The 25,937-nt window shown below is 32.9% G+C and overlaps 3 protein-coding genes across 4 annotated transcripts; 1 reads left to right on the top strand and 2 right to left on the bottom strand.

Moving 5' to 3' along the window:
* Positions 1 to 1,191: 1,191 nt before the first annotated feature.
* LOC114177733 (DExH-box ATP-dependent RNA helicase DExH10) lies at positions 1,192 to 10,265 on the bottom strand. The gene is made up of 16 exons (XM_028063229.1): positions 9,162 to 10,265; positions 8,520 to 8,834; positions 8,331 to 8,435; positions 8,172 to 8,240; positions 6,185 to 6,352; positions 6,024 to 6,095; positions 5,790 to 5,906; positions 5,356 to 5,538; positions 5,095 to 5,253; positions 4,090 to 4,179; positions 3,898 to 3,990; positions 3,421 to 3,574; positions 3,180 to 3,328; positions 3,015 to 3,110; positions 1,839 to 1,931; positions 1,192 to 1,665 (listed from the first exon to the last, which is right to left on the bottom strand). Exons 1-16 carry the CDS (start codon positions 10,131 to 10,133, stop codon positions 1,555 to 1,557), a joined length of 2,946 nt encoding a protein of 981 aa, XP_027919030.1. The 5' UTR covers positions 10,134 to 10,265; the 3' UTR covers positions 1,192 to 1,554.
* A 2,689-nt stretch (positions 10,266 to 12,954) lies between these two features.
* On the bottom strand, positions 12,955 to 13,505 carry LOC114176837 (mitochondrial import receptor subunit TOM7-1-like). The gene has a single exon (XM_028062018.1). It carries the CDS (start codon positions 13,429 to 13,431, stop codon positions 13,213 to 13,215), a length of 219 nt encoding a protein of 72 aa, XP_027917819.1. The 5' UTR covers positions 13,432 to 13,505; the 3' UTR covers positions 12,955 to 13,212.
* A 2,664-nt stretch (positions 13,506 to 16,169) lies between these two features.
* On the top strand, positions 16,170 to 25,513 carry LOC114177939 (homeobox-DDT domain protein RLT3). Of its 2 annotated transcripts, XM_028063549.1 has the most exons (17): positions 16,170 to 16,351; positions 16,581 to 16,904; positions 17,590 to 17,645; positions 17,731 to 17,934; positions 18,052 to 18,126; positions 18,206 to 18,422; positions 18,555 to 18,655; positions 19,831 to 19,917; positions 20,032 to 20,163; positions 20,320 to 20,460; positions 22,043 to 22,165; positions 22,244 to 22,696; positions 22,888 to 23,256; positions 23,399 to 24,019; positions 24,354 to 24,458; positions 24,562 to 24,763; positions 24,987 to 25,513. In XM_028063549.1, the coding sequence occupies exons 2-17, from the start codon at positions 16,607 to 16,609 to the stop codon at positions 25,007 to 25,009; spliced, it is 3,207 nt and encodes a 1,068-aa protein (XP_027919350.1). In that variant the 5' UTR covers positions 16,170 to 16,351; positions 16,581 to 16,606; the 3' UTR covers positions 25,010 to 25,513. The 2 variants fall into 2 exon arrangements, with proteins under 2 accessions (XP_027919350.1, XP_027919351.1); XM_028063550.1 differs by lacking the exon at positions 18,052 to 18,126.
* Positions 25,514 to 25,937: the final 424 nt, after the last annotated feature.

Here is a 25,937-nt window from a genome sequence, read left to right as displayed (position 1 = left end):
ATTATATGTGAGTATGAAAATGAATTTTACTCTAAAATTTGAGATGAAATAATGAAACTAGCATCCACCTATCATCATCCTACTCCTTTGTGTTTGAGATAGTCAAGACAAGCATCCAAAGATTGCACAAGAAAGGAAAAAGATAGAAATGTGTTCAGGGACAAATGGAAAAAGGGATAAATGTATTTAACAAACAAAGGAGACAATCTAACTTCAAACTAAAACACATAATAAATAATAACTTCTCATCAACCAAAGAAATCACGCATAATTAAATATTGACTTAAATATCTTTTTCGTCCTCATGTTCTTAGTGTTTGTTGCGGTCATTTTGACAAAATGTTTAAAATGATCCTCATTTTGACAGAATGTTTAAAATGGTCCTCATTGTATAGGTGACACTGTTTGTATTAAGTTGCATTAGGATGTGTTACGTACTGTACAGATAGTTTCGTTACTAATTTAAACGGCGTCACTGACAAAATAAAATATGAATTGCGAAAATAAAGATTATTTTAAACATTCAGTAAAAATGAAGACCATTTTAAACATTCTGTCAAAATGAGGACGAAAAAGGTATTTAAACCTTAAATATTTTTCTCTTTCTCAACAATTTGCCTCCTATATTCCCCTTTTTGACCCGATTAGTACCCATATATTTTGAATTTAACAAGTTTAGTTCATCAACTTCATAATCTATAATCCTTCGGTTCTTATTTTTCTTTTCCAAATTTATATAAATTAAATCAATTTGTCGTTTTCTCAATACTCAAACCAAAATATCAAATTTTGCTAAAAATTAAATCTTTATACACACATTGCATGTTAAAAATCTTTTAAATTTTTGTTAAATTTAAAAGAGTTAACTATATTTTTCTTCCTTAAACCATTGATTCAAATTGTATTATATTCTTACTTCAAGGAATGTATTAATTTTGTTTGTTCATATTTCTTATAAAGAATGTAAAATGTCATCGACAGTTTCTCTCTCATGCAACTTTATCTTTAACGGTGGCAAATCTAAAGGTGGGCTTGGAAATCATGACCATCCAAGCTAGAAAAATCTCAAATGCAATTAAGTTACCAAATTACTTTTAATCTCTTGACAGAGTCACATGGAGCAAGGACGCGTTTCCGTAAAAGAAATTACTACACATTCTGAGAAGCTTGAGTAAACGTAAAATAATGAACTATCAATAAAAAATTGTATTGAAAAAAATTCCGCAATTACAGGCAAATATCTTCAGCACCTCACTCCCCAAGCCCCAAGGCAGGCAAGGGATTCTGAAGGCAATACTATAAAATAAATGGACCATAGCACACCTATTGACAGGATGTTTTCCAAGATCAGATTTTTATATCATTCTATATTGACTACCTTCACTATTGGTCACAATCTAACCTTACAACATGCCCTAAAATAAAAGTTTAATGCAAATATTTACACACAAATAGGCTTACAAGAGAAGTGGGTACACCCCCAAAGGTTGAATTTGATGGTAAACTTTCTGCCAGCCGGGATATACCCATGAATAGAACAAAAGGAAAACCACGTCACAAATATAGAGAATTTGCAAACATAATGCCTCGTCGAAGGCTTTCACTTGCAGCTGCAAATTTCTTCTCCAAGTCAGCCTCTCCAACTGCATTTGCAGCAGCACGCAACTGGAAAGAAGCAAGACAATCAGAACTCTAAGATTCGTGATGGTTTCCAAATTTGAATGACTAAAAATGTGTTCAGACAACTTAGACAATAATCCAGCATGCCAATTATATATTCTATAAGCCATGAACAGCTAAATATTTAAGAGGTAATTTCTAGGCGAACATTTGCTTACCTGGTTCAGAAACTCATCAAGCCTTCTAGCACTCCGAATGATACTTCCCTCAAAGATGTCAGTCATTTGTATAATCTCAGCAAAATTTACTCCCTGGGAGAAAATTTTGAAATAAAAGACCAGCAATATTATTATTAATATGCCCAAAACAAGTGAATCTTTCATTTTTGTTTCTCCCACCAATACAAGAGAGCACATACCCACCATTATTTGCACTAAGCTGAGATGTATATGCATATCGAGCATTACAGTATAAAACGAACTTTAGAGCCACATATATAAAATGTCCCTGTTGTTTAATTTTTTTTGTTAGCTGGGTGACGAGACTGCCATCTTACCATGTTACTTGTTTAGTTGTCGCCACAAGTTATTTTGCTGCAAAAGATTCTAATGACCAATATCTCCTTCTAGCATTAGTTGCAGTTGAGACTAAATGTTAAGAGTTATGGAAATGGTTTTTAGAGTCACTTAAAATTATAAAATTCTATAATGTGTAATTTATGATTTTATTATTTTATAATTTCAAGTGACTATGGAAACCATTTTCATAACTCTTTACATTCAGTCCCGACTACAATAAATGCTAGAGATACTAGTCATTAGGTTCTCTTTCAACAAAAATAACATATTGCGGCAAGTAAGGTAATAGGACAGGATATCGGTCCCATCACTCAATTAATAGAAAAATTAAACTACAAAGACTCAATTTAAAAGTATAAATTTTTTTAGTATTCAATATACCCCAAAATCTTAATAGGGACTCAATTGAAAATATCCAACTTTATCAGATATTTATACCTTAATTAAGCCTAATAATAACAATAAAATTTAAATTTCATATGTACATGTGACATTGCCTTTTGACCCCAAATTTTGTTCTTCCATGAAAAGAACTCTTTACATCATTATGACTTCAACAATCAGCACAGATTCAATAACATTCGTCATTACAAACTCTCAGGAACCATCAATCCAAATGCAGAAGACCTTTGGGTTTGAAACACGGACAATGCACAGACCCACCAATTTGGAGTTTAAATTAAATTATTTTTCACTAGAGGAAGAGGGGGGCAACCAGGATCAAACTCCCACTTGGAGACCATTAAGAGGCTTTGGTGCCAAGTAAATGACTTAAAAGTAGGCAAGCATTCAAGCCAAAAATATGGTATAACTAACCTTTGACCAGGAGTATATCACATCCATCAAGTATGGCCTTACTGTTGATTCAACACACTCATCCACATTTATATCCAATTTGCATTCATGTTGAATCTGTAACAAATGGTAATCTCATTTATATTTAATTCCCGAAAGATTCAAGCTAAGTGATCAAACACCTACTTCTGCTATCCTTCTTGCACTATCTTGAAGTTGTTGCAAGGGCTTTGCAAGCTCTGTTCTTAGTTGTATCTGCTCATTTGATTTATCTCCTGGGATGAAACAACTTGCAAGAGCAGCAACTTGATGGTGGTCAAGGTCATTAAAAGTACCTAATGGGGGGACAAAGAAGAAAAGCGCATTACAAACATAATGAACTGCAAATTATACAGATTGCAGAATGAGGAAACAAATATTAATTCACCATTAAACATCAATTCAGTAACAAGGAGCTCATCCCCTGTGTCAACCAAGCAGGCTGCCCGTCCCTTCAACTGAACTACACCATCAGCATCAATATGACCAAGCTTCTTTAAGACTCGGGAGCGATTCTTTAATTCTTCACGAAATTTTTGCAGCTGAAAATTTAAACATTTTATTTTTCTATTAACATCGAACCCATCAAAAGAACAACTAAATTATGAAAACGGAGATTCAAAAAATTAAATGAAGGACTGTAGTTATCAGTAATAGTCCACTCAATTTGTCATCAATAAAATCTCCGCATTAACAATCCACCAACTGAAGTTGTTAATCTGCACGGAGCCTCATGGATACTGGACACACAAAAATGCATAACAGGCACAGTCGAGTAGAATCACACTCAGTTACAAACTTCTAAGATGTCTTCTGGATTAATAAGTAAATCTAGCAAAGAAAGACACTTTCGCAAAGTCAATACCTGAGAATCCCGCATTTTTGTCTTCAGTTGCTGAATTTCATGATTCGCCTCTGCTTTCCTCTCAAAGCATTTTATTTGATCCACATCTTGGCGCTACTTGTAACAAAGCATCAAGGTAACATTAAAATCAAAGGAAAGGCAAATCATATTTATAACAAAAAGGATAGTGAAAATGGAGTTCATTTAGCAAACCTTATGCATAGGATGAGCAAACATTTTCTTCTCAATTTCCTCTATTTGATTAACTAGTTCAACTATCTCTGAGTCCCGTACGTCCATGTCCTACAAATATTATTTTAAAGAAGAAACAACATAAATAATATTTGATTCAGTAGAGATAAAGACAACTGAATCTAAATGGTTCTGACTTATAATTGGCAAATAATGCACCCATCAAACCTTTGACTAGATATTAAAAAAATATTTTATTTTATTTCAATAGTAATCATGAGGTTAAAGAATCTTAACCACACAGAACGAGAATGAAATAGAGAGGTTACAAAGTAAATGCAATAAAGGAGACTATTAGAGTATGTACTTAGCTATTCTGTGGCAAGATCAACTACAAAAACAAGCTCACATTGCCTCCAATTATTTATTTCATAAGAAGACCAAACAACATATTGAGATAGCTTGTCATTTCATAAGAAAAAAGCTAAAGTCTAGAGACATCACCACTAGATTTGTCAACGCTTGTGAAGAATTGCCTAAGTATTCACCAAGTCTCCAAGAGACCAAGGATCGATCATATTTGCATCAAGCTAAGTTCATTCTACTAGACTCCAGCTAGATGGGGATTGTTATAATTATAGAAAAAAATAGCAAATCCTATATAATCAAGATTATCTAGAATATATATGTATTATTAAGCACATTTATTTATTTATTTCAGTATCAAATCTTTGCTATTTTAGGATATCAAAATCTCTATTTAATGTATTGATTCTTTTTTCCCAATACAAATCAAGCATTTCTATTGTCTCATAAACATACTGTTTCAGCTTAATGTCTCTCTCTTCCTATAGTTGACATTAATAAAAGCTTCTCTCAAATATTTCACGTAAATAGCATGATTCTACTACCAAGTAAACAATGTTGATGATCATTCATCGCTAAATAATTTAACTATTCTAACTCTAATTAAAAACAAAAAATAACATACAACCAACTTGCAACATCTGTGTGGAAAATAATTACCTTTACAGGGTTGAGCTTTGGAAGACCTCCTGGAAATCGATTGACCAGCTCCTGTACAGCAAGAAGTACACTCTGCCTTGCTTCCAAGGGTCGGAGATCAGAAGGTATAGATACCCTCAGTTTACCAAGAGTAGATATTAATGGTAATTGAACAGGGACCTATTACAAAAAGGAGCAGCCAAGAAAAAAATAACAAGTTTTTCAGATAAAAGAAAAGTTCCACACTAAAATATCGTGTAACAGTTTGAAATAGCAACTTACCACATGCATTTCACCTTTCTCTCCAGGGCGAGGTGGACATGGTTTTGGCCGTGAATTGTTTTCAGTTGAACAAGGTGAACAATGAAGTAAAGTATCAACTATATAACCACCTCCAGAAGGTTTTTTAACAACATTGACTACAACACCCCAGCCCCAATCAGTTCCACCTTCTCTGATTTTGACCTAAAAAGTTACAAAGTGCATTCTAACTCAGTAAAGCATAAGATAAGGAAAAGAAGTACAAGACAAAGTAAACAAGAACATAAAAAATGACAAATTGTAGGCAAAGACATTAAAGGGGCGCAAAAAACAAACAGATATATAATATATCTACAAACCAATATTTACACTGTTGCTAAAGAAAAACTGTAGAAGCACAAAAATAATTCAAAAATCATTTCCATGCTGATGGATAATAATTCAGTATTACATACCAATCGACCAGGGACAAGGAAATAAAGGATTATTTCTGGCCTAATTATTTTTGCCATCATCTTCTTCTCCAACTGTGCTATTTCCAATTTTAGCTTATGATACTCAGACACTTCAGCCTACACAAATCATAATAAAACAAAATGCAAATGTTACCAAGGAACATAATTACACATAACATATCACACATAACATAATTAAGAAAACTAAACTGGGTGCCAAGGAACAAATATTACCTCCCCTGAAGCATCAAGCAAAGTTACCTCCTGCTCCAGCTTTGACACCCTCTTCTCTATATCTGGTAAGGCCTGAACAAGAATAAGAATATGCTAGTAAGATATAGATCTCAGTGCAACAAAAACTAATAAGATTTTGAAGGAAATGGTTCAGTATAAACCTTTTCATACTGAAATTGGTGAAATGAATTTCGTATTACGTGTTCCGCAGTGAACTGACCCTCTGCACGGCTCATCAAATTTAAAATTGAGTAGTAGCTAAGCCTGAAAGTACTGACTAAAGGAGCAGGTTTACCCAAAACCATGTCTTTGAGGTTATTCATTTCCATCTACATAAAATAATCATATAAAATGTAATTTGTCAATGTAAAACTAATTAGTTATCAAATAAGGAACTGTTGTATAACAGATAAGAAAAAACTGAACAAGATATACAGAAACAAACTTATAGTCTCATTGGCATGCCACATGAGTGAGGTATAAATAAAACAGAACACAAATTATATAATAGATTTTCACACCAAAAATAAACAGATTCCGTTTACATAAATGTATGAAGGGAAAATAAAAGAGAAACAAATTTATACATATCACAACTAACCAACCTAGTAACTTCCTCGTTCGTAGGGTGTGACGAATAGCACAACTAAAAAGTAACATGTTCTTTCTCAACAAAATAACACTAAATAAACTACTTGACTTAAAAAAAACTCAAACCAATGGCTTGATTTATTCAAAATACTTTACTAGCTAATTAGTTTCTGTGAAGAACTCTTTCACATTTACCAATTTAATTGCAGTGTTGCTTTAAACACTCAATTGAAAAGTGGTTCAAAACGAACTCAAGCTTATGCATTGAATCTTCACCAGACTAACTTATTAGATAAAATTTTTTACCTTCCTGCATATGCATTTGTAATAAAAAGAAGGATATTTTCTAAACGTAATGCATTGGGTCATTGAATACTTGCCCCGTGTGCTTTATTTCTTTTATACAGCTATGGGTACGCAGTATGTTACTCTGTCCGATGTGTGATATGGAGGGATAGACACAGTATACGGTTGTAATGAATTAATACTTAATATAAATTAAGAAAAAAAAAGTTGACTTAATTCCGGTTTTACATGTAATAAATAATGAATATATAAAACCACTAGAAAATACTTTTAGTCAAACTCAAATTCTCATTTCGAAAATATTGAAAAATTTGCATTAATTTTGCGATAATGTTTTAACAGATATTATTTTTTACCATGTTCCCAATTATAAAAAATCCTATTTTAGTCGCAAGAAAGACATTCAATGGTGTGCATAATTTCATTCTCTATTTTTTATTCTCAAAAGACATACAAAGCGTAATATTATGTAAAAAAGTGAGTACAATACTTGAACGACATATTAATGTATAGACACAAATACTATTATTGGTATCTACTTCAAAATGCTTCCATAGCAGTGCCATGGTGTTGCGACTGTAGTGGCCAGCTGTAACAACCAGGAGAGCACCTATCCTCAAAATATGTCACCCGTCCACTCATTTGACCCTTCTCTCACCCATCTCTCAGATTAATCTCTTCCGGCCACGTATGGTGATGATTTTGTGGACATCTTTGGTGGCCCACAACCATTGTGCAGTACTATGTCTAGGGTTGCAGGAGACTTTTGAGAGAAGATATAGCTGGAATGTGTGAGGAGGTGGCTATTTGGGTTTTAAAACATTGAATGGGTTTTAAAACATATACCAGTTGAGAGGTGAGCCAATCAACGTAATACAGAATCCTACACAATTTCATTATTTTTTAAACCTTTTCCTATTACATAGCATCATTATTTTTTAAAACTCCTAGACAATAAAAGAAAGGAGTGGCTATTAAGAATATACTTGAAATAAGCCAACTTGTGTTGGACATAAGAGAAGAGATCTGTATGATTTCAGATGTTGGTGAAGGAGCAGGAACTACACTATTTTTTTTGTTTGGACACCAACAACAAAAGCCTTATCCCACACTAGGAGATAGAACACCACACCATAAGGCTAAAAAAAAGGACTCAACATTAACAAAAAAGATAGAGATCTAATAGTGGAATCTTATGCAAAAGCTCTCAAATTTAGGCAACACAACAAATTTGACCACCAAAATACTCACCTGTTCATCAATCATTATGATACAGATTCCCCGCTCATCTTTGCCTCGTCGCCCAGCCCTACCACTCATCTGAAGGAGCAAATCAATAATAATAATGACGTGGGCACCAGAATGAATATATTAACAACAACCATCACTCAAAAATATATTATCTCTCACCTGTATATATTCACCAGACCCAATATATCGGTGACTATCACCATCCCACTTCTTAACAGCAGTGAATACAACTGTTTTCGCTGGCATATTCAAACCCATGGCAAACTGAAAAAAAAAAATGCATCCGAGACTCATTCTAGAAGTAGAAGAAAAAGAAAGAAAGAAATCATAAGCTGGATAAAATCTTACTGTTTCAGTAGCAAATAGGGCTTTTACAAGACCTTCCTGGAAAAGAAGCTCAACCAATTCTTTGATAACAGGAAGAAGTCCAGAATGATGGACAGCAATCCCGCGCTGAAGAAGAGGCAGCATCAGCTCAATAGCAGGTAAGCACCTGTCTTCCTCATTTAAACATAGCACTGCATTTCGAAAAACTTGCTCCACTGTTTCCTTTTCTTCTGGGGTGTTGAAGTCAAGCTTGGACATAGACATTGCATGTTGTTCACACTCTCTTCTACTGAAGCTAAAGATGATAACAGGTTGGAATTTCCGTTCCATTATCATCTGAAAAATAGGAAACACACTAGCTCAAATAAAGACCGAGCACTAGTTTTTTCAATTGAGTAGTTTATTGAGACAAGAAAAATAGAGAAATGGGGATAAGAAGTCCTCCATACGAAAGGCAATAATTTAATAAGGCAGAGTATTTTTCCAAACTACAAAAGACTCAAGATAAAAAAAAAATGTAAGAAAACATCCCAAAGGGATCAAGAAAATCGTAATAACTCTAAATTCATCTATGACTAATCTAAGAAAGTCGTAAAACATTCCAAATAAGTCGTAAAACATCCTTTGACCAAGAACAACAACAAACAAAAGTGTTAAACTAACCTTAACAATCTTGTAAATGTCAGAACCACCAGAAGTATTGCCACCTCTCCCACCTCTTCCACCGCTTTTCCCTCCTCTCCTCCCATCAGCCGAATTCTGCTTCCCAAAAGTATCATGCAGCTTCAGAAAATTATCCTCCCTGAACTGTTCATTCTCATCTACAACCAAATACAGCCCAGTCCCTCCGATGGGAAACGCATAGTGCTGAAGCGGCGTAGGCCTAAAATCAGTGTACACAACGTGACAAGGCTGCTTGTGGATATTACAAATCCACTCCGCAAATTCCGTCGCATTAGACATAGTTGCGGAGAGAAACACCATCTTAATCGCCGGAGGCAGAAAAATTATACTCTCTTCCCATACAACGCCTCGTTCGCGATCCTTCATGTAGTGAATTTCATCGAATATAACCCACGCCACTTCTTTCAGGACTTCGGAGCCTCGGTAGAGCATTCCGCGGAGAATCTCGGTGGTCATGACGAGACACGTGGCGTTCGGTGAGAGCGTGACGTCGCCAGTCATGAGGCCGACGTCGGTGAACTCCTGGCTGAGCTCACGATACTTCTGGTTGCTGAGGGCCTTGAGCGGAGACGTGTAGATGACGCGCTGCCGGTCGCGGAAGGACATGGCAATGGCGTATTCGGCAACGGCGGTTTTGCCGGCAGAGGTGTGGGCGGAGACTAGAACGGACTCGTTGCGCTCCAAACACGCGATGGAAACCTGTTGGAAGGGGTCGAGTGTGAAGGGATATGACTTCGCCATGGGACCCTTGTGGAGAGGATTGGAGAGAGTTCCGTGGAGCTCGGAGTCCTTGCTTGAGACATAACCGCTCGGAACGGCGACCTCGTGGACGCACGTGCGCTCAGCGCTGCGAGGTCGTTTCAGCTTCGAAGCCGTGTCTGGCACTGTAACTGGGAGTTCTGGTTCTCTTCGCTTTCCCAATGACGGTGGTTCCTTCTTCTCGTTTTCCATTTCCTTCGAGCTTGGGCGAGTGCTGCTACTGGCGAAGTTTGAATCTAACGGTGAACACGCGGGGAAGTGTAACTGTGTTTGATTTTCAGGCCGAAACCCTAACTTGTGCGCGTGTCCACAATTTTGTAATTTTCAGTGCCTGTTCAGTTTATTCACCTTCGAGCTTGCTCCGTTGTGATTGTGGGCTTGGAGTGGAGCGAGAGGCCCAAGAGTAAAAGTCATAAAGTAAGAATAAATAAATAAATAAATTTTAACTAATTTTATTTTACTTCTTTTCACCATTTATTAAAAAAAAGTTAATTTAAATATAAATAATATCTCAAATAAATATGAATAAGATTAATTTTTAAAATATAACGCTTTTTATATTAAACTAGTGTAAACACAGGCGCTATCGCGCCTGTGTGTACGCATTTTTTGAATTATATTAATAATTGATGATATTGTAATGTTATTAATTTAATAAACAAAATAACAAAATAAAAGTATATTTATAAAAAATAAAATAAAATGTACGGAGAAAATAAGAGAAAAATAACTGTTGATGAATAGTAAGAGAAAAAAGAAAAAGGAGATAAGTAAATAATTTTATAAAAACTTGTAAAAGTAACCGTTAAATTTTAAAAATTTAATAAATAATTAAATTATAAAGGGTAAAGTTGGAATTATGAAATGTGGACACAAAAGAGGGAATCCCCTTTATATATAGTTATAGATACACTTCATTAATATTGGAAATCAAACTGAAATTATATATTTTAAATGAACTAAACAGACTCTTTGACACATTTTATTTCATTAAGTAAAATTCTTAAAAGCATCAAAATTGGAGGATTTGACGCTTTTATTTATTTATTTTTTCTTCTAATTCTTTGATTTTCAATAAATTAAATGTAAAAAAAGTGTAATATGAAAAGTGTGTTTGGCTCATCTTAAATTTTGTTAACATTATTGCTTTTCATGTATTAAATGTTAATATTTCTTGTCAGATATATATAATCTACATATCTTAATTTTAATTCTATCATACAATATTCTTTTAAATACAGAAATATGGTAAATATAAGAACATCTAACTTATATCATATTTGCCTAAAATCTAGCCTTTATCCATATTGAAATAATATTAAACCTTTCAACAATTTCACTGATTTAAGAGCTTAATGCCACGTACTGGATGAAAATGTTTAGAATAAATTAATTAATAAAAAATAGTAGTAAAAAAGTTGTCATAACTTTTAAAGTAATTATCGTTACTACCAACAAACTTTTAATATTCTTCAGGTTGAATATTTATATGAATTTATTTTACATTATTAGTGCCTAGACTATCTTGCTTAATGATTTAATACATGAAAAAAAAAAAGTTGTTCACGTGAATAATTCAGTATTCTGATCCTTACATGTTTTGTATTAGAACCCCAACTTAAAAAAAAAAATCACGAATAATAAAACCGAGTTACTCAAGAAATGGACTAGCATATTTAGGATAAAGTTAGGTAATACCTTTTATTTTTTAAAAAAAGACAGATAATTGGTAAACAAACTAAATAATTGCGTTCTTGTTAGAATATCTTAATCACCCTAATAAACAAAAATAAAGTACAAAATAAAAGTCAAGAGTATACACTTATATATATATGATAACCCATTTAACCAGTTAGACTTGAAGGGAGGAATTTATAATTTTGGGGGTGCATGAAGAAAAATAGGGGTGCAGGATGAAATTCCCTTTCTTTATTGGAATGTTCATAAAACGTTAAATTGGAAGAAAGGGTTTATTTATAGTCCTGCAAAAATTGGCAAATCTGCTAGTCCCAAAAATATATTTTACTAAACTCCTCCCTCATAAGTTTACCTAAAATCTCTTTATGAATTTCATACATAATTTGGGCATACTAAATTAGTTATTTTAATTTTAATTTTAATATTTTACATTTAGAAGAATTAAGCCTAATTATTAAGTTGCCAAACTTCATCAAGATTGGTTCTAAACACAAAGTTAATCGTTTAAGGTTTTATCGGTTGGGTGCATAACTGTTGACAGTCATTTCGACAGAGTTTTGGAGACCCAGCTTGAAAAACATGAACATGCTGAAACATTGTGTTAGAACAAGACAATCAAATTTCGAATGTTCCAAATTTGGTATAGAAACTGCTACTGCTAAGCTAGAATTACATGCCAAGCCAATTAAGCACGTCTATGTTTTCTGAAGTAAAATGTATAAATTGAACCAGAGGTGCTTGTTTGGTACAACTTACTTTGCTACATAAAAACACAATAAAGTAAACAATGCTCGAAATGTTTCACTGATTTTTTTTTTCTGAGTGGAAATGATAAAAGATATATAAAGTAGTGAAATGTGGAAACAAGGTTCTCAAATCACCAGAGAGAAATTTCATGATCATAAATTCAACGCAATACAGCATAAAATTTACGAAGTACCGCAGACTCTAGACTTATTAGAAAAGAATTTCATTAAATTTTCTCAATCCTATAATATTTCTTGCTCAAATCAAACCCAAAAATGTTTATCTTTTGCTCTGAGGCACAACGGAAAATCAACAACTACTTCAAAATGAAAAAATATTTTAACACTTTCGGGTAATCAGAAGAAGTAGCATAATTGAAAAAAACCCCAAATTTGACCCTGAAATATCATTTGAACTTAATTGGCAGTAAAATGCGAGAACAGGGTTGGTTGATACAACTCAACCACAAGAACAGTGTCTCTCCCAGATAAAACATGTGAATCTCTACGCATGAAACATGACTGCAAAATCCAATACCCTAACGATATCAAAGAAACCAACACAGTAATTTTTCACCTGAACAGAATAAATACAGGGACGATATTTAAATATTGTAATTATAATAAAAGATCCATTATTTACTACCGCGTCTCCAATAATTGTCTCGAACAAAATAAATGTCTCAAACAAAACAAACTACCCCACTCTGAAAACTGATTCATGAAGTTACAGATATGAAAAAGGGGAAAGAAAAGAAAATAAATTCAAAGAAAAAACAAAACGACCGTCGCAGTGGTGGTTGATAATGAAGAATCGAAGAGGTAGATCAGACGGGGCTGAGAAGCTGCGAAAGTGCAGGCTTAGGGTCAGAGTTCATACCGATGATGATGACCATAGGGATGAAACCGTAATGAGTGATAACCTTCGCTTTTCGCATCGTCCATGTCGTCCACTCCTTCAAAGACTCGCACAGGGATCGGTCTTCTTGTGCCTTGGATCCCTTCGAACTCTTCCCCTTCGCTTTCAGAGAAACCCTTGACGCCATTGAAACTAAAATCCCTTTTCTCTCTCCTAGGTTTCTCTCCCTCCAAATTGTTTTAGTTGGTGAATACCATAAACCCTAATTATAGTGTTGTTGTCGTATCGCTCGCACACTTGTCCGTTTACTCTTTGGAACCGGCCAAATCCTCTTCCTATAAACGACAACAAGGGTTCCGTCGTTTAAGAAAACATTTATTATTTATATTTATTGTTATTTACAAATATTTTATAATTTTTTATATATTATTATTTTTTTATTTTATTTATAATGTATTTCAATTAGTTCTATATAGTATATTAAATAATTTTGATAAAATTTAAAATTTAATATTTAATTTTTATTGTATTTAAAAAAACAATTAAAAGTTTAATTAAAAATTTTGAAAAATATTATTTAAAGTATTTGAAGTAAATAGTTATAACATTACTGTTTTATAAATTTTTAATTAGATTTTATATTTTGCAGAGATAAATTTTTATATAGAAATTATATTGACATTTTAATTAAAACTGTGTGAAATTTTTAATATGGTTTGTTATGTCTATAGTATATTTTTTACTTATTTTTATATGTGTAATTTAATAATAACAAATTAATGTGCTGCAATGTATATTATAATTTACAAATTTAACTTTAGTATTGCTTTGAATGAATAAACTAACATTTCAAATTATCAACATAGTTGTTAAAAAATGATTTATTAAATTGCAATTTGTCATGTTTTACATCTGTTACTAAAGTATAGTTGTTAGTACTTAATTAAATTATAATGATATCAAATATTGAGTCCTTTTATGTAAATAAATTATTACTCTCTCTTTATGTGTGATGTGTAGGTTAATACAGAGATAATAACTTGTATAATTTTATTATTTAGTATTCGATTAAGATGTGCATGATTTTTTATTTTAAAAAAACAATGTACTAAAGTTTTAAATAATAAGAATTGAATTTAATTCAAATTCCATCCAAATTAAGAAAATAACCCAATATAAATACAAATATATATTTTGTAAACAAAACTAATTTGGATGTTATAATTTTAAATCTAACTAATGGAATTGTGTTAGTGTATTTGAAATCCATATATATTTTTCAAGATGAAGTTTGAATGTTTATAATTTGGTTTATTCAAGTTTAAAACAATATATTCTATTTCAAATTTATAAGTAGATTAAAGGATGATAATTTTCTTTTGCATCTTTATTAAATAAATTTGAATTTAAAAAATAATAAACTATCCCTAAATTTAATATTACAATCATAACTCTTACAATATTTTATAATCTGCATATATTACTTTAAATACCATCATCCATATAATAATTTAGATTACTCGTGTCCATAAGATGGATCAAGTACAATTCTCATAGTAACAAAAAATTAACCATCAAAACTTATATCTAAAACATTTCAACTTTTGCTAGTATGTACAAATTTTCATAAAACAATAATTTGAAGATTGTGTGAATTATAATTCATAAATCCCAACTAAAAAAGAGGTAGAATCCGAACAAATAATGAAAAAATTATATATCCCACAACATAAAAGGCACCTGCAAGAAGATAAATGTATATAGTAAAACACCATGAATCATTTAAAAAATCAATATTAACACTAACACCAACAATCAAAGTATACCACATAATAGGTGACAAGCTTGATAAGTTGGATATAACATAAACTTCTCTTCCAAAAATTTGGAGTTATTTAAAAGGAACTTAAAACAATGATTAAAGTATTTTTCTCTTGATGAGATTTTGAAGTGACTCTCAAAAATGAAAAAAATTAAAGGAAATAATCCTGATACAATCGTTATTTTCATCAAATAATTCACTGGTAAAGACTTGTAGATTTATATCTTACCTTTTAACATATATTTCATAAAAAAACACATATTTGTCAAATTAGTTATCATATTTACACTGCAAGTTTATTTGGTTTAAACATCTATTTACTTTATTTTGATTCATTTGTTTAATATGTGTTATAAGAAATTTTCCATGACGTGTTGTCCTTGATGAATACGTTATGAGATATTAAAATAGATTTTAATATGTCAGTTAATCCAGTTTATTATAAATTTGAGTCTATTTAGGTTGAAAAAAAATTTAAATGTAGATCAAATTGAACGTGAATCACTTAACTCATAACTTAATTAAACTCAAACAACAACCTCAAAGGTGGGTTTATGGTAACCTACCAACAAAAATCATTCATTAGTTTTTTACCGTTTTTCATATATTTCTATTGTCGTTATTTACTATTTCAAAATAGATGCTTGATTTATCTGTTTATCAAGTTACCAAGATTGACACTTTAATGTTCAATCACTATATTTATAATAATGTTTTGGTAAAATAGGTAAATTGTAAGCAAATAGTAAATTAAGTTAATTTGTTTTTATTTTACTACAATAAATATATAACATAGATTGGAAGAACAAAATATCATAATGTGAATCAACATAATAATTCATCAAGATCAAGATCGAGTGTGGTTACATAATTTATAATCCATAAAAAATAGTCATATTAAACCAATACATTTTTAACTCAATCCGTTATGAAAAATAGACCATGGGGTTTTCTCATTTTGACATACTATGTTATAGTTTCCCAAACCTAAAAATGTGAAAATAAAAAAAAGGCGAGTTGTTTTTTTTTTGACCGAGATGGAGTGGGCTAAAACGGAGCCCAAAGGAAATAAAAATTTGTTATGACACTTTTCGAGTAATGGCTGGGAAGGGGTTGTTTGGCTGAACAAGAGAGATATTTCTCTTTTCTTCCATAAAACCCAAAACCCTACTTCTCCTGTCATATTATCCTCACCTCTGCTTCTTTTTTCACTTCTTCAACTCACTCCCTTCCCTATCCTCTTTCATTTCATTTCATGTAATCATAGTTGCAAGCTCCAATCGCGGTACGTTTCACGCCTCACTCTTCTTTCTCCTTCCATTTTTTCTCTTCTCCATTATCTCCTCAAACACCGCCACAACACTGAATCAACCGTCGTAACTGAATTCAACGAATACGAACATTTGATCGCAGCAATAACGAATTGCATCTTCTCCGCAAATTCGGTTCGCGTTGCGTTTCAGCTTCATTTCTGAACTCTGATTCGAGTCTCTTCCATTTTTTGTTTGACGCAGATGAGAAACACTGAACACTGAGGGTAATGGAAGACTATGATACGCGGAGGGATAACGGTGGAAATGGAGTGGTAGTGCCACCTTGCACTTGCTCGGGCGACGACTTTCGTGCGCGTGGCGGTGGAAAAGAATTATCGCGAGTTGTTGCTGCTGCTAGAAACGGTTCTTCCGTTTCAAATTATGACATGGCTGTGTCGCGGAACGTTAAGAAAACACAAAAGCGTAAAGGTCTTCAGGAGCTGTTCACAGCCGATTACATTGTGAACAGAGTGTTGCAGAAGGATGGTCCTCCGTTTGGTCAGGAGTTCGACTTTCTTCCTTCTGGTGCGTTTGAATGATTCATAGTTATTCTACTGTGCGCCGAGTGCTTAGTGCTCTGTTTTTTTTTGTTGTATCCGATAGTCGTGGAGCAATGATATTAGATGGGAGTGTAAGTTTGTGGTTTTTGGTGATCAGATTCACTGGATTTGTGTTGTTAAATACTGTATATTACGGTACATGAGTGCGTGGATATTTTACTAAATTTTTGAAGAACAATGGGGTATAGATGGAATATGATTCTTTTAGTTAGAACTTTGTATTAGGTGAATTAGCTTTGATTTCCAATTAACACCACCCCTTTCGTTGATTGGAGTGAACATGGAAGGGAGTAAATAACAGTCATTAGTTAAGCATCGTAGTTGTGTATGTATTCACAGGAATTATGAAGTGAAACAAAATATTAATTTTCATTTGATTATTAATCATTGCAATGTTCTCTAACTTTTTCTTTCTGACAGAAGAAATAAATTGTTTGGCCTCAATTCAAAATGGAGTCGTAAAACACCCTATTTTTTAATTCCTTCCATTGTGCACTTGTACTGAGTAAATAAACATTGTTTTTTACTTCTCCCATTTGGCCATTTCTATTGTTATTCTAAGTATACCTTTAATTCTATTTAGTCTTTTGCACCTTCCTATTATAACATTTATAACGAGCCTTGTTTCCGTTACCTCTTTGGTTGATTAGGACCCAGACACACTTCTGCTTGTCAAGAGGACCAAGGATCCTCAAAAAGGAGGAAGGTGACTTTTAGTATTCCAAGAAAGATCTGTGATGTTTCTTTTGACACTCCATTATATTTATTTATCATAAGTCCTTTTTGATCAGGGTTCCAAGAGTGCGACAGCACCTGTGAAGAAGCATGGTATTGGCAAAGGTCTGATGACAGTTTGGAGGGCAACAAATCCTGATGCTAGAGACCTTCCAACTGGTTTTGGCGTTGATGGCCAAGAAGTTCCTTTACTTTCAAATTCTATAGGACACAAGCTGATCCATGAAAACAACAGGTCACGGAAAACAGTAAACAGGAATGTAAGCTATTTAAACCCACAATATTATGCACACTTTGTCTTCTTCTTATACAATATACGAGTGAGCTTGTTAGTTGTGGTTTATAATAGTAGGTCTGGATTGTTTTTTTCTGAACAGGTAATGACAAAAAATAAAATGCAGAATAAGAGAAATAAATCACAGGATAAGAGGAAAATTTCCATGCAAAGAGTGGTAACCATAAAGTTAAATGTGAATTTGTGTTTACTACTGTTGAATGGTTTGGCAAGTTTATGTTTTTCTTGTCTGGCAGGGGGAACTGAACCTATGTGTGACTCAGAATCAGTCACCAAACAAAAGCTGTGGACTAGCTCTTGATAATGCAATATCAGAGGAGGGAGTTGATCGAGTTTCAATGTTAATTGATGATGAAGAGCTAGAGCTGAGGGAGTTACAAGAAGGAACTGATCTGTTTAGGTGTCCTAATCATCTTGCTGCCAGTGGAATGCTTGTCTGCTCACTTTGTAAAGGTAACTTGGAGGAACAAAAGTTGACCAGTATTCCTTGTTATATTCAAATGAGTAGTGATGTTCTGAAGCTGGAATGTTCCGATTCGAATTAATTTCATTCATTTAATGCATGTGGCATTATAATTTATACAGATGCGCTAGTGAAGTTTCCACCAGATACTGTCAAGATGAAGAAACCTATCCATTTGCAACCTTGGGACTCCTCTCCTGAACTTGTCAAGAAATTATTTAAGGTGCATACAGTCAATCAGTTCTGACTTAAGATATGTTTATGTTAATGCACGTGTATTGTTATTGGTGCTTTCTGTGCAGATGTGTTTCTACTCTCATCCACCAAAGTTTCTCTTCTATAACATGCATCTTTACTACTCAAATAGCACTAAACACTGCCGTGGTAGAAAAATGTCAAATTTAATCAAGATGGTCATAAAAGTAAATGGAAATATGCAGTAGTTTATATCAAAAATTATGAATATAATAAGTTTTTCAAGAAAATTTACTCAGTATTGGTGTGCTCTCTATGTGATTCTACTCGTGAGTGTTTGTGTTCTTTGGCGGATCTTGACCAATAATCTTGGAGAAACCAAAATGATATATTCAAAATTTATATATTTAATCATTGTCATTAATACAACAAAAAAATGAGCACATAATCTAGTATAATTATAACTATCACACATGTAGAAACGATTGTCCTCCGTTTCTTCAAATTCTTGAACTCATTAATAATTGAATCAAAACTAAAATTTCCGGATATTTTTATTTCAAGAGTTAAGCAATCAATCAAAACAAATGAGAAATGAAAGCAGAAATAATTAATGAATGTGTTTTATTTCCGTTTTTTTTTTACTTCAGAAACGAAAGAGTACATGAGAGAGGGTGATGAACACATTAAGTAACTCAAGAGGCAAGGGTAGAGAAAAAAAATTCCTATAAGTTCTTTTTTTGTATATTTTTTTATTATAATTAAGACCATGCCTAGTTCTCTTTTGAATCCCTCTACCATTATTTTTTTAACAGAACCTACCTAAGTCTTGAAGGTCAACATTCTTTCTTCTGTACATATTTTGTTTATGCTTCTGAAATTTAAACATGTGATGGACATGATAGATTATATAATGTAAAAGTGAAGGAAATTCTTCCTGATTTTAGTACCTTGTTATTTCTCAGACAGATCACTATGGGTTTTTGTTTAATTTTGGATGAACTATTACTGATTTTTGGATTTATTAGTTACAGCCTGCTGGATTTATTTTTTATTTGACAACATGTTCTTTCTTTGATCAGTTAATCATTGTCATTTTTAAGGTGTACTGAAGTTACTATATAGCTTAATTTTAATTTTTTTGGAACTTTTTTTCGTTATAAATAACTTGATATTGACATGGAACTAACTTTATTTTTGCAGGTTTTCCATTTCATTTATACATATGCTATAATTGTTGATATTTGTCCCTTCACTCTTGACGAGCTTGTTCAAGCTTTTCATGACAAGGTTATAAGCCATCTCTGACCCATGGTTATACTTTGGAAGTATTTCCAATTGTTATTGTTTAATTCTAATTTTAACATCCAAAGTATCTCTCTCTTTACTGCATGTGTTTCCCAGGACTCAATGTTACTTGGCAAGATTCATGTCGCCCTTCTCACACTTCTTCTATCTGACATTGAAGTGGAGCTTACTAATGGATTTTCACCTCATTTAAATAAATCATGTAACTTTCTTGCATTGCTTCATTCGGTGAGTTTCTTATTTTCTTTACCTCATTTTGGGAGGTCATGGATTATTAAGTACTTATTGTTTTGCAATATTTATTTATAGAATGACTTATTGTTTTATAGTGTTTTAGGTGCAGTACAAGTTCATTACGTGTTTACTTTTATAATGATCTGGCAGGTTGAAAGTCAGGAATATTCCCTGGACTTCTGGAGAAGATCTCTAAACTCTCTTACTTGGATTGAAATACTTCGTCAAGTGCTGGTTGCTTCTGGATTTGGTTCGAAACAAGGGTCCTTACGGAGAGATGTCCTTAACAAGGTATTCCAAAGTCCAAACGAACCGATTCTACATCTTACCTGACTTGAATATGTTTATGCTATTGTGTGTGTTCTTTTTTTACATAAATTAGACATTCTAGAGGCTTTTGATTATTATTAGTGTGTATTTTTTTTATATTTGCCATACTACAACACATCCTAAATGGTGAACATCTGTTTTTTTGTATGTTGTCTTCTTTGACTGATTGAGGTAAAATAATATTCAGATTAGATTAGATCATATATGGTGTTCACTTAGTCATGGAAAAATTAGGTTTCAAAAATACCTGTCTTTCTGCCACCCACAACTTCCAGTTTCTAAGAGAGGGAGAATATCCCTGCCCCTTCCTCTAAAAAATAAAACTGTATTAGCAGTAACCTTTACTGAAAAGCTTTAGTATCATCAGATTCATGGAGTACTAACTAAACTATGCGAGGAAGTTGTTTAGCATGTTCTTTGATTGTGTTTGACCCAACTTATTTTTTAACCTTTTTTCCCCTTAAAAGTTGGGCCAAAAAATATTCATGTATGAGTTCTTAATTTAGGAGCTGATTTTACAATGTAGATTATAAAAAAGTAGCCTTTGGAAAAGCACCCTCAAACAACTTCGGAGTGGGTTTTTGCGGATCTTTTCTGTACCAAAGCCCTTATCAATTCCATGACTTGTCTTTGTTTCTATTTAGTTTCTAAATCATAACTTTACATTCACTTCTAACTTATTTGTACAATTTTTTTGTTTTTATTTATTTCTGAGGCAATTTAAATAAATTTTTAATATTTATATTTACTTTGATTGTTAAGATAATTTGTGTAAATTAAATTAATTTTGTATAATACTTTTATTTTATAAATATGGTTTTTCATTTGACAAATAACATGTTTTAAATTAACTAACTTTTTCAAAAGAAATTATCAAACAAATTTTTATTGTAGCTTAGAAGGATTTAAGCTAAAAAATAGAATTTAAAAACAACCTCATTCTTAATTTTATAAGTTATAATTTTCAACATTAACTTAAAAGTAACTTTTAAGTTAAAAATAAGCTGGCTCAGACATAATCTCAGGTTTCCAATTCCAATAAATTCTGCTCGATTCTCAGATGTATAAAACACTGACTTTGGAATCTCAGATATGAAATTTTTGCAGTTTCAATTGAAATAGCTTGGATTATGACAGATCTGCTCATTAAGGCCTTAGACGGTTAGTTAAAATTTGATAGTTAGAAGAAAGAAGGCATATTGCTATACATTTGAAGAGGAGTTGAGAGGACTTAGTATGATTATCATTGTGGCTAGGAGGAGTCCTGAATGTCTTGAATGTCCAGTGAATTTTGTTATTTAATAAACATTATTTTTTTCACGTGCTTAATCTGAACCTGTCTTTTAGATTACTGTATTTCTCTCTGGATTTAATTCTGATCCATTGACAGTGTAAAAGATGAACTATCAGTGGGACATCTATTGCCACCTATTTCATTTATAAAACTGTTTGAGTCGGTCAATAAGATTTTATCCGATGTCAGTCCAAGTTCAGTACTGAATGTTTAGGTTTTAAGGTATAGTCTTTCACTTTTGTTTTGTAGGAATTGAATCTTCTTGTAAACTATGGTCTATGCCCTGGCACTTTGAAGAGTGAGTTGTTTAATATCTTGTCAGAGAGAGGAAACACTGGATGCAAAGTGGCTGAGCTGGCAAAGTCAATGCAGGCAACTAACTGTTTTCTAATTTTTTTTTAAATTATATTCTTTACATATATTACTCATCTGTATTTTGATATCACACAGATTGTTGAATTAAACCTTGCCAGCACTACAGAGGAACTTGAGTCTTTAATATGTTCTACTCTGTCAAGTGATATTACTTTATTTGAAAAAATTTCATCTAGTGCTTACCGATTGCGAATGAGCACAGTTATGAAGGACAGTGATGAATCTCATTCAGATACGGAGTACTCTGGTAGTGTTGATGATGAACTTAATGACACTGATACATGCAGCAGTGCTGATGATTATGAAAATGATTCAATAAATTCCAGTATAAGAAAATTGAAGAGTGTAAACAGTCATAAAAATAATATGAGGAAAATGTACATGGAAATGGATGAGAGCCGTTCCGGAGAAGCATGGTTATTAGGACTGATGGAGATTGAATATTCAAACTTAAACATTGAAGAAAAATTGAATGCATTGGCAGCTTTAACTGATCTTGTTTCATCTGGATCCAGCGTTAGGATGAAGGTAAATAATTAACTTCTAGGCAAAGGTTTCATTAAATTATCTCCCCCTCCCTTTAAATTAAACCTGAATTTTAAATTTATAAAATTGAAGTTACAGGCTTTGTATTCCCATTCCTGTTGCATCCCTCTAAGATGTTTTGTGAAGTGATCTTATCATGTTAGGTTGTATTGTGAATGATATGTTTTGTGCAGGATTTGTCTAAAGTCTCAGCTGATTGCAATTCTAGCATCCAATTACGAGGGTCTGGAGCTAAAATAAAGAGATCAGTAATAAAGAAACCTGGGTCCCTTTTGAACCATAAAGGACACTTGAATTCTGATCCCTGTACTGTGGACTCCTCATCATTATTCTCTAGATTCCATAGTTATGAAGCTTACTTCCAAAAGGGAAACGGTTCATCTATGTCACATCCCATTCAATCAGTGTTTTTGGGATCTGATCGTCGGTACAATAGATACTGGCTTTTCTTGGGCCCATGTAATGTAGATGATCCTGGTCACAGAAGGATATATTTTGAATCTTCTGAAGATGGTCACTGGGAGGTTATTGATACTGTGGAGGTGAATTTCTTGTTTTCTTATGTGTAAATATATAAGCTACACATGTTGGAAACATGGAAGAGTAAACCATTCAGTCATATGTTTACTTGCATTACTATTTTTGTGTTACTTACTTGCATTTGGTTAACCTGCATCTATGCAGGCGTTGTGTGCCTTGATGTCAGTTCTGGACGATAGAGGAAAACGGGAGGCTCTTCTTATTGAATCATTGGAAAGGAGACAAACATCACTATGCAGATCTATGGCTAGGATTAATGTTAATAGTAGTACTGGAATGGGTTCTATGTCACATTCTGATCAGTCTGAACTGGATATGGTCACAGATGACAGTTATTCTCCTGCATCTGATGTAGACAACCTGAACATGACAGAGACAGCTAAAGACTCTTTTCCTTCAGCTGGGGCTGTGGTAATTGAAGCTGGAAAGAAAGTAGAGGATCTGATTAAAAAATGGATCCGTGTTCAAGAATATGATTCTTGGGTTTGGAATTCTTTTTATTCAGATCTCAATGTCGTAAAATATGGTAGAAGGTCTTATATGGACTCTCTTGCCAGATGTAAGAGTTGTCATGATCTATACTGGCGAGACGAGAGACACTGTAAAATTTGCCATATGACATTTGAGCTTGATTTTGACCTAGAAGAAAAATATGCGATCCACATAGCCACTTGCAGGGAGAAAGAAGACAACAACACATTTCCTAATCACAAAGTGCTGCCATCACAGATTCAATCTCTGAAAGCTGCAGTTTATGCTATTGAGGTAAGTTGGCATTAATTTTCTTCAATTTCCATCATTCCATGCAATTGGTTGGGGTTTGTGCGGGAAAAAATGATACTTCATTCTGTGGGCTACTTGGTTTTGGTTGAATAATATTGCTGCAACTCTAGAAAATATTATAGTTATGTTACTTCTAATCCTAGATAAGCATGATAGTAAATTAATTTCAAATGTGTTACCCTATCCTTTTATCTGCTTGCCAACTTTCTGATGTTCTGTATTGAAAACATGACATGGTTTACTGTTTATTTTAAGCACGTGGGCATTTTGAAGATTAATAATCTTTTCCATTATGCTCACCCCACTGTTTGTACAGTCTGTTATGCCTGAGGATGCCCTGGTTGGTGCCTGGAGGAAATCTGCTCATAAACTATGGGTGAAACGACTCAGACGCACCACAACTTTAGTGGAGCTTTTACAGGTTATTGTTAACTTTATGTTTGATAGAATTTCTGGAGTGTCTGAAATTCTATTTGTCTTAAATTAACTTAAATCTATTTTCTTATGAATTTTTTATTTTATAGGTTCTTGAAGATTTTGTTGGTGCCATCAATAAGGACTGGTTGTTTGAATGCAAATTTCCGAATGGTGTGGTTGAAGAAATCATTGCATCTTTTGCATCTATGCCCCATACATCATCCGCCCTTGGTCTGTGGTTAGTGAAGCTAGATGTCATAATTGCTCCCTACCTGGACAGAGTCCATCCTCTGAAAAAGCAGGGAACCTGTAAGATTTAAAGTACTTCTATATTATTAGAAATAATAAATCACATGGCATGATATAATTATTCTGGCTGTTATAGTTTGCTTTGATGTAATTAAGTGTCATATGATGACTTAAAAAGGCTGGAATGTAATTTATTTATAGTGTTTCCCCCTTTTTCTATTTGGGGTTGTCTGTTTTCAATGTATTTTGTGACCATAAGATATGTATTGGTTCTCTCTTTCAGGTCAACAAGGTCCTTGGCGATAGGTGTGCTTACGTTTGCTCAATTGCATTCGTATATTGGAATTGAAATGAAGAAACTAGTTGTTCCGGTCCTTGACGCCCGGGTGGATTCATCTTGTCAAAGATTCTTGCGCTGCCTTCAATTGGTTCCTAATTTTTAGATTGACTACGATACAAACAGTTTCGCCAAGGCTTAGCACACGTCAAAATCCATGTTTCTTTGCCCTCTTTTTTTTCCCTTATACAAGCAATCTTAGTGGTCACATGTATAGCTTTAAATTTTTTTATATACAAAAAAAAATACTAGGTAGCTCTAGTTTTTTGGTGCGTAGTCCCACTCGGTTTCTACAAGGCACCCATTTTTCTTGCTTAATCATGTTTGTGCTCTTCTCGTTTGAGAAATCAATTTTGTCTTTGTATCTTACAGAATAATAATGTCGTACTGGTTGAAAATAATTTGTATTATGAGATGATTACAGAGTTTAAGGCCATTTATTAAGTAAAAACGACATGGGAGTTTCAGTGCAATTTTCTTTGCTTTAAAGTTATTAAAAATAGACTAATTGTTTGATCGCGATCTTATTCAAAATATCTGAATAAGATACTTGGAACGGGGAATAACTGAAAAAGAAAGAAAAAAAGTTTATAACAAAAATATATTAAATACAATAGTGAATTATTTCTCATCAAATTTTTGTACGAATAGTAATAACTTTTTTATCATTAGTTTAAAAAATATTCATCAATCATATATAATATATAGAGTATATATGACAGTTTTTTTATACAACTAGGATTAAACTCGTGATGGGTCAACTCGTCACGTATTTATCGCAATTTCAGTTCATTTTGGTAATTTTTCCTGGTACTTCACTAACGTCTTCTTCTCTATTATTATCTTTTTATCCTTTTTTATTTTTTTCATTTATGTTAACCCACATCTTTCTTTTGT

The sequence above is a fragment of the Vigna unguiculata genome, chromosome 3 (assembly GCF_004118075.2).
Source record: "Vigna unguiculata cultivar IT97K-499-35 chromosome 3, ASM411807v1, whole genome shotgun sequence".
Lineage (NCBI taxonomy): Eukaryota > Viridiplantae > Streptophyta > Magnoliopsida > Fabales > Fabaceae > Vigna > Vigna unguiculata.
Note: the sequence above shows the minus strand (reverse complement) of the source record. Positions and strands in the feature narration are given on the sequence as shown.

Coding starts and splice junctions, on each gene's coding strand:
- LOC114177733 (XM_028063229.1), bottom strand. CDS start 10,133: ATGGAAAACGAGAAGAAGGAACCACCGTCATTGGGAAAGCGAAGAGAA. Junction 8,436..8,519: donor CCCTATTTGCTACTGAAACA/GTAAGATTTTAT, acceptor TTTTTTTTTCAG/TTTGCCATGGGTTTGAATAT. Junction 1,666..1,838: donor TTGATGAGTTTCTGAACCAG/GTAAGCAAATGT, acceptor GCTTCTTTCCAG/TTGCGTGCTGCTGCAAATGC.
- LOC114177939 (XM_028063549.1), top strand. CDS start 16,607: ATGGAAGACTATGATACGCGGAGGGATAACGGTGGAAATGGAGTGGTA. Junction 18,423..18,554: donor TGTCTGCTCACTTTGTAAAG/GTAACTTGGAGG, acceptor TAATTTATACAG/ATGCGCTAGTGAAGTTTCCA. Junction 24,764..24,986: donor TCTGAAAAAGCAGGGAACCT/GTAAGATTTAAA, acceptor TCTCTCTTTCAG/GTCAACAAGGTCCTTGGCGA.
- LOC114176837 (XM_028062018.1), bottom strand. CDS start 13,431: ATGGCGTCAAGGGTTTCTCTGAAAGCGAAGGGGAAGAGTTCGAAGGGA.